This window comes from Gekko japonicus, unplaced genomic scaffold (assembly GCF_001447785.1).
Source record: "Gekko japonicus isolate JY-2015 unplaced genomic scaffold, Gekko_japonicus_V1.1 scaffold518, whole genome shotgun sequence".
Lineage (NCBI taxonomy): Eukaryota > Metazoa > Chordata > Lepidosauria > Squamata > Gekkonidae > Gekko > Gekko japonicus.
The window spans coordinates 831342-839798 of record NW_015169789.1 but is presented as its reverse complement, the minus strand read 5'-3'; the positions used below and the strand labels follow the sequence as shown (position 1 = coordinate 839798).

The 8457-nt window shown below is 46.9% G+C and overlaps 1 protein-coding gene across 1 annotated transcript in view; it reads right to left on the bottom strand.

Annotated features, from left to right (window-relative positions):
* Positions 1-8232, bottom strand: part of ENGASE (endo-beta-N-acetylglucosaminidase) — a 21816-nt gene extending 13584 nt beyond the window's left edge. Inside the window, exons 1-6 of the mRNA XM_015416990.1 lie at positions 8096-8232; positions 5131-5207; positions 4835-5036; positions 3751-3899; positions 2316-2473; positions 300-448 (exon numbers count right to left, since the gene is read on the bottom strand). Coding sequence (XP_015272476.1) covers positions 300-448; positions 2316-2473; positions 3751-3899; positions 4835-5036; positions 5131-5207; positions 8096-8232 — 872 coding nt within the window. The remainder of the gene's footprint in view (positions 1-299; positions 449-2315; positions 2474-3750; positions 3900-4834; positions 5037-5130; positions 5208-8095) is intronic.
* Positions 8233-8457: the final 225 nt, after the last annotated feature.

Sequence of the window (8457 nt, the reverse complement as noted above, 5' to 3'; positions counted from 1 at the left end):
GAAAAATTCATGTCAGAAACTGGTATTTTCAAACTGAAACAGTGTGCTCATGCAAACAGGTAGCACCTCTAGTCCAAACCTACTCTAGTTCTCACAATGGCGCACCCTAATCAATGTGGGGCTCATTGTCAAAATGTAACAGGAAATACACCAGGGCACGGATGAGGCCTCAATGGGACAGTAAAAATAACCCTCCGTTTATAAAAGACAGTTGCTTTTCTTACTCTGCCTTTCTGAGCAAGACCCACTATCTCTGGATTTCTTTTGGGGAGGGGAGCAGGAGGGCTCACATCACTCACTGGTTGTTATCATTGAGTTCATTCTGCCACCTGAGCTCTCCACTCTTCAAGACACTGTCATACCACAGCACCTTTCCTCCTGGAACAGCTTGATGCACCTGGTCCGTCAGGTATCGCAAGAAGCGGGGCATATTCTGTGCAGCCGTCACCTGCCATGAAAGAACTCCGTAATCACCCTGTGGGAAGGATCCTTTAGGAGATCCAGTCATCCCACAGCCAGCCTGCCCCCCCTCCCCCGTGCACAACGTTATTGTCCTGTATATGTCCTTGAAGTTCTACCCAGAGCTCATTCAATGACAATGGAAATGCTGCACGTCCATGTGTGAACTTACTTTCCAGTGCAGGGTGCATACAAAGTCACCATATTTTGTTCAAGGAAAATAAATTTCCTCACTGAGATACAGCTCAGAAAACCTGTTTCTGCCTATCTGTGTTAGGCCTCTGCTTCCAATATCTCACATACACACACATACCCAGGAGCATGTTTTTTGCGAACTGCGGCTTACAAACTCCTTTCCCTTCCCCTCCCCACAACAGACACCCTGTGAGCAGTGTTCCCTCTAAGCTGAGTTAGTGTGAGCTAGCTCACAGGTTTTTAGCCTCTGGCTCACACATTTTTGTCTTAGCTCAGGAAGAATGGCTCCAGAGCAGACTAATTTATGCAGTAGCCAAATCAACTTGCTCACAATTTTAATGCCAGTAGCTCACAAAGGAGAATTTTTGCTCACAAGACTCCACAGCTTAGAGGGAACATTGGTTGCAGTCCTTGAAAAACTAAAGAAGTCAGACAGTACACCTGAAGCACAGGCAATGGAGGAGGTGTTGGACTGATCTATGAACCAGAACTCAATTAACTGCTAAGTAATTTATAAAATGGAGGGAGAAAGAGTAAGACCTCATTCTGCAGGAGAACTCTAAGGAGGTCTGGACACACCCCTATTTTTTTTTACCTAGATTTCCCACATGGCTCAAGAGAGGCAGTAAAACAATCACTTATATACTGAAAAGTTAGTATGACAAACAAAGTGCCGAATATTTTTACACAGCAGCAAGCTAGTATACCTCCACCTCAGCATTCTCCTTCCTTTCAGTCTTTCCCTTTGGATTATTCTTTCCCACCCCTTTCCCCTTCTTAAAATTCTTCCCCATTGATCTATGCCCCTCTCAATAGGTGGGACCTCAAAATCCCAGCACTTTGGCAGAGTTCTGAATAAGGAGGTGTTGAGATCACCATCAATGTCATATTCCAAATACTTCAGCTGGACAATATTAGATGAAAAAGTTCCAGTACTATAGTTCAGAATATAGTAACTGCATTATATTTTTGCAGAAGCTGGAGGAAAGGCAGGTTGGTGGTTGTGAAACAGGGGAAGTGCTGAGTTGTCAGGAAGATTGTGTCACCTATGGCAGGAAGAGAAGGTAGGTGGACAGGATTTCTGAAGTGCTATTACTTCCAGCCTCCTCTCCTAATTATCCAGTATGCCTAAACCATCTTTTACGATATACCACAGCAACAGGAATTTTCCACAAAAATACTGTCCAATTACATTTCCTGCACTTAAGGGACTTTATTGGCCATGGTACACAGTGCTCCTCTAGGATGCCTACACAGCATCACACCTTTTTATTTCAAATTAATCTGGAAAATCTAATACTCCTTAATGTGTACTAACAGTTACAACGCAGATTAGTAACATCCATCCACACTGAAGAGAACGGACAAAGCCAGCCTTCTCCTGCCTGTTAATCACCCTAGTAAGGGGTAATGAAGCTGCATTGTGAAACTGAGTGTGCCTATGGACACAGTCGCAGCTTCCCTTGAGCCCCACCAGGTTTCTGAAGCTCAACCAGGGACTTTAAGGAATGGCAGAAGGAGCAGGTGGGTAGGCTCACACGCATAGACACACAGCAAGGGAAGAAGATGATCTTGAGCTTCAACCAAGGGGCCACCTGCCCGTGCATGGAGGGAGCCATAAGAGGGTTGGGAAGGGTTACAGAGGAGGGAATATTGCTCACACTCAAAGAGTTCTCAATGTTGACCAGCCAGCCATCGAAACCATAGAACTGTGTAACTGCAGCCAGCTGCTCAGCCACAGTACGGTAGGCTTCCTCCTCGCCTGCCAGAAACGACTCACAGATCTTTGCACCATCCGTCCACTCTGTGATGAATGTCCCTGAGGGCAGGGGGGAGAGAGAGATGCAGAGGGGACATGAATCTCTTTATCTCCTGCCTTATCCAGAACCTCTTTACGGGAGGAGAAAAGCAGACAGGGAAGCGCTGGCTCTGAAGAACCCCCAGGAGAAAAAAGGGAGTCCTCAAAACACATGAAATGCCATAGGTAATTTCTGATTCCTCTTCCACTAAGGAATGCTATAAAGTGAGGAACTGGTGCAAAAGCTGCTTGCAGGAAGTTGCCGCATATCTCAGAATGAGAACGTGATATCAAATTAACAGGAACTCACAAAACAAGAGCCACTTCAGAATATTTTGAAATAATGCAACTATTAGGATGAAAATGTATCCCTGTCCTTTCAAAGAAGGACAACCCATTCTGTCACCAGTATATCAAACCTGGATCAGCTTGGAGAAATGCAGAAATAATGACTTCGTCCTACTTACTCATTCCTCTTCCACATCCACTGAAAATGTGGTTCAATGTGGCACTTTATCTAGCACTCCTTCCCAGTCCTGCAATACTCATCCCTAAGGGAATATTGACCTGGAAGTGAACCCTATTCAGCAAAAGTTTCACTTCTCCTTGTGAATGCCACTTTCAATATTGCTTCTTTGTTTTACAGATAATTCTGCTTAATATATTAATTTCTGTTTACTCACAGTAGCAGTGGCATTCCTCAATACATCCATAATTATCAGAATTTGTTCAAGGAAGGCAGGAGTGAGTTTTAATTACTTATTTACTTTTTGCAGCCAAAAAAATAGTGTTTTTTAATTATGGTAATTTCATAACAGTGCAATAATGATTACAAAATAAAAGGTATAAATTAATAAGCAGATGTCATTGCTGCACAGAGACAAGAAATAATACCCCACCACTACCAGGAATAAGATCTGATAATTAAGGATCAATTCAAAAATGCTGCATTCACTGTGAAAAAACGGGAAAGTCACTAATTGAGCAGAAAAAAGGGGCTGTAAAGCAAAGCAGCAAAATTTAAAGGGACAGTATTCTTGAGAAACCACAACAGCACTTCACTGTTCACATTAACACTGTGATTGCATTTTAAGGGTGTGTTTTTAACTGCCACACATCAGATCTGAACAAAGACAACAGCGAATGGTGACAAACATGTCAATAAAAATGTAACAAATGAAGGATGTTCATTACAGACTAAATGCTAAAAGCAACCACTCTGAGTACTCCTTTAAAGCAGGCCCAACCCAGTGGTGACATCACATGCTCCAGAATGCTCCATTCCTCCCAAAACTCACCCAGCATAAGGACACCATTGCGATGAGCAGCATTGGTCCACACCACTGGTGGAATGGTAACTGTGTGATGGCTGAAGTATACAAAGATGTCAATGTAGCACCAGTGGTAGAATACAAAAGGGTCACAGACCTCTGACCCCTGGATGAACCTGTCCACAGTAAAAAGAGAGGGACTTTGTCAGAAATAAGTAATTAGCAAGGGCCAGTATCACATACAGCAAAGTACAGCTTGCATGGAGCAGGCAACAGTGGGAGGGCTTCTAGTGTCCTGGCCCCACTGCTGGACCTCTTGATGGCACCTGGTATTTTTGGCCACTGTGTGACAGTGTTGGACTGGATGGGCCACTGGCCTGATCCAACATTGGTTTCTCTTATGTTCTTGTGTTCTTATGAATGTGTTATAATCCCTGTGCTCCACATAGCTGATGTTAACATCCCCTGAAGCTGAAGTGGCACAGAGACTCTATAACAACAGCTGGAGTTTCCCAGACACTTACAGAAATTAAATTTACTTCCCTGTTTTCCCTGTAAAGGCAGCATCCATAAGCCAGTTTTTCAGGCTTTTAGTTCAGTGCTTCTAAGCTAAACTGGGAGTGCAGGATGCAAATGAAGTAAGGATTTGCAAAAGCAGGCTCCTTCGACTATGGACTCAGACCAAGCACAGCTGCTAAGGTTCAGCCTCCACAGGCTATGCTGGTTCTGCAGGAGGACAGGGGAACTGGGATGGTGTGAAGTTACAAGGACTGCACACACAACGGTGCACAACAGAAGTGTGAACCAGGAAACTCCCAGTTCCTCACTCACTCCAGTCATGCAAGCAGCTGTTCGCTCAGTTCCCTTCCCCCTCTCCATGCACCAGCCTCAATATGATGATAATCACATAGAAGTACTTTACAGGGCCAGTGCATGGGATTGGGAGTTATAAGGTATATAAAACACACAGACTCCTTTCATAACTATATGGATTCACTCAAATGTCCCACCAAGACTAGCTTGTTGCAGATCTGGCTACTTTTAGCAACGGTTTCCAAATCTGGAAGCTTCCCCTTTTCAGGCTCTATTGCAGATCCCAAGAAGTCCCAACCTGTCTTCAAGGTAACCACCCTTCATATCATGGCACACCAGCGTGCGGGGCCTGTTGCTGTCAAGCGGAGGCTGCCGTTTAGCTAAGGGCTCAATAGATACGTTGAAAGCATCATCAGTGGTGGATTTCCAAGACAGTAGCTCCTCCAAGCCCGAGAGGTAGAAGCTGATTGGCTCAGTGGTATGTCTGTCATACTGCCTGGCTGGAAAGATGGAAACAGGTGGTTAATATTGTAGGCTGATGATAACAGCAGCTCCCACGGAGACGGAGATGCACCCTCCCATAGCAAACCTTACCAGGGAGAGGATCAGGGGCAAAACTGACCACCCTATGGAGGACGGACGTTCTTTGGCTCTCCATACCAAGCTGCAAGCTGAAAACAAGAGAATGGATCAGAAAAAAAGGATCCCATTTGGGTGCACCAGAGTGGCAGATGCTCCAGAATGGTCCTGCTGGGCTCACACTCCATTCACTGCCTGTCTTTTCCCCGAGCCCCTAAGTTCTAGGGGAGCAATGTTTAACAACTGCTAAATTTTCCTGTGCCATTAATTTACCCTACCAGCTTCCAGGAGTTGGACAGAACATCTGCCATGGTAGTTCACCACAAATCAGTTTCCAGTAATCACCGACAGCATTCATCAAGACTGCTTCCACATGGAGATGATTCTCTGTGTAGCTCTCATTGCCACTGTGAATGCAGAGGCAACGCAGCATCCCCACAGCAGTTTTCTCCACATTTATCTTGCCTCAGCCCCCATGGTTCACCTCTACTGCAGGGCCTTTTTAAACAACTGGTAACATGTCACTACAGCATTAGTGTAATGTCATACACTTCTTCAACAATGTACCATTTCTCAGCTTTCTTTTTTAAAACAGTAAGCCTCTAGCCATTTTTGTTGCAGACCTATAAGGGGAAATGTGCAGTAAGTACCTTTCCCCACATACCTCCACAAGGAAAAGGGATAGAGACTTAAAAGAACTGGTACATTGTTGCAGTAGATCATTTATTTATTTATTTATTTCACTTTTACCCCGCCCTCCCCGCCAGGCAGGCACAGGGCGGCTTCCAAAAACTGACAAGCAGTATACATTCACAATAAAAATACAAGACTTCAGTTAAAACACAACTAGTCAATATAAAACATTCATTAGATGGCGATAAAACTAAAGTGCAATTTAGGGACACATTCAGCGGTGCCACCGCGTTAGGTCGTATTGGATCGGAGTTCACACTGCTGCTGGTAAGACGTCACTCCTATCGGAACGCCTGCCTAAAAAGTTCTGTTTTCACGGCCCTGCGGAACTATGACAAGTCCTGCAGGGCCCTGATCTCGGCAGGAAGCTTGTTCCAATAGGACGGAGCTACAAACGAAAAAGCCCTCATCCTGGTTACCATCAACCTGACTTCCTTAGGGCCAGGGAGGTCCAGGCGGTTTTGGGATCCTGATCGCAGTGCTCTCTGGGGAACATACGGGGAAAGGCGGTCCCTCAGGTAGGCTGGTCCCTGACCATAAAGGGCTTTAAAGGTCAAAACCAGCACCTTGAAGCGAACCCGGAATGCTATTGGGAGCCAGTGCAGAGTCTTAAGCACAGGCTGGATGTGCTCCCACCTGGGGAGGCCCATCAACAGCCTGGCCGCTGCATTCTGCACCAGCTGCAGCTTCCGGAGTTGCACCAAGGGCAGCCCCATGTAGAGAGCACTGCAGTAGTCCAACCTCAAGGTGACCATAGCATGGATCACTGCAGCCAGATCATTGGATTCGAGGAAGGGAACCAACTGCCTAATCAGCCGAAGATGGTAAAAGGCTGCCTTGGCAGCGGCTGCTACCTGGGCCTCCATTATAATGTTACTGCATCATTATAATGTTACTGCATTATAGCAATCTGTCAATTCTTGATTTTAAAAAAATGTGATGGTGGAGGGAGGGGGAAATAGTGGGGACTTAACTAAGGAAAAGCTTCCCATTTCACACAGCATCTAAAAGCACTTTGACTGATCTTTTCTTTAAAAATCATAACACCATGTTTGGGAAACATCACAGCAAAGCAAGGGAAAACACAGGACAATGTTCTGAGGATGTTCCTAAAAACAGCACTGCTGTAAAGAAGCCAAGACAAAGTGTGAAAGCCCCCTCAGACACTACATGCCTAGCAGGGAGGAAGTAAAGGAGCGGTAATTCTCCAGTTTGCTGCTTCAAGGGAGTGTGGCACCAGAGAGACGGCTGAGATAAGGGTAATGAAAGAGGCAAATGATACACAGAGTTATTCTAGTGGGAACCCATAGGCCTTGGCTAGAGTAACTCTGCACAAGATTGTGCCTTAAACCCCCAGGCAGAGGCCAGTCTTAATTTTGCAGACTGAGTCAGTTTAAAGGAGAAAGCTTTATCAGTTACTCCCTAAACTGTAGGATGAGTCAGTGATGGAATCAACACAGCATCTTGTTTGACAAGTGTTCTTTCCCTGCCTGCCACCTCCATATCTCACTAGAAACAACTGGTGGGGTAGAACTGTCCAGCCTACTGATCTAGGCAAGAGCTAGGCCATAGAGGGGCAGAGAGATGCTGTAGAGAGAAGACAGAGACCAGGCTATGTTCACCTTTCAGCCCAGACTGTACAGCTACACTTGCACCCATGTAATTTCTCAGAAGTGCTCTTTGTCATTTCCCCCTCACACACACAGGCTTGGAGTCCAGCAACACCACTCCTTCCCCTGAACACTCTGTCCATTCATATGCTTCATTCAATCCACAGTTCACAAGTCTTAGCCCCAAAACTAGGGAACAATTGCAAAATGTATAGAGAATGGCTATGGATGCTAACAGAATGGTTTGCGCTCATCTCTGAATAACCACAACCCGCCCTCAGACGCAGGACTAATGTTCAGACTGTGAGTTCTTCCCTGAAACCAGTTTTCCAAGACAAACGGCAGAGCAGCAATGGCCCACAGGTCACAGGACATCAGGGACTGAAGGCAGCCTCGAGCTCTTTCCCACTGTCAGACCTCTTCCAAAGGCCCTATCCGCTCCTAACGCAGCAATAGCCCCTAGCAGCAAAGAATTCTGAGCACGTGCAGAGTGCCCTTACTTCACTACTGAGTTACCATAGCCAGGCTTCACAGGAGCAGATGATGATGTCGACCTCTCCCCTGAGATGCCTTCGGGCTTATGCCAGCCTTCAGCCTCCTCCCCGGATCGACCAAACTTTGACACCTCCGTGACATTCCCCCTCCCCCCGAGGGGGTTGAGTCTCACCGTCCCTTACCCCAGGCCGGGCCTGAAACGCCCCTTCGCCGGCCGCCGCTCTTCACTTCCGCCATCGCGCCCGGCTTCCCCTTCCTCTCCCTCCGCCTCGGCCCGCTTGGCCCCTCGCCTCGCTCCGTCCTGCTCGCTCCCCTCCATCTCTCGCGCCTTCCTTCTCCGCCCCGATCACATGGCGGCAGAGGAAGGCTGAGCTCCAGCCAATCCTGGCGGCTGCAATGACTGCGGCAGCAAGTCGGATCTTCCGCCAGGAGCGCTTCCAGTCCCGGGCAGCCTGGTCACGGAAGCGACGGAGGGGCGCTCATGCCCGCTCCACAACCCCTCCCCAGTTCTCTCCGGTCTGGGGAGAAAAAGGCGGACGCTCTT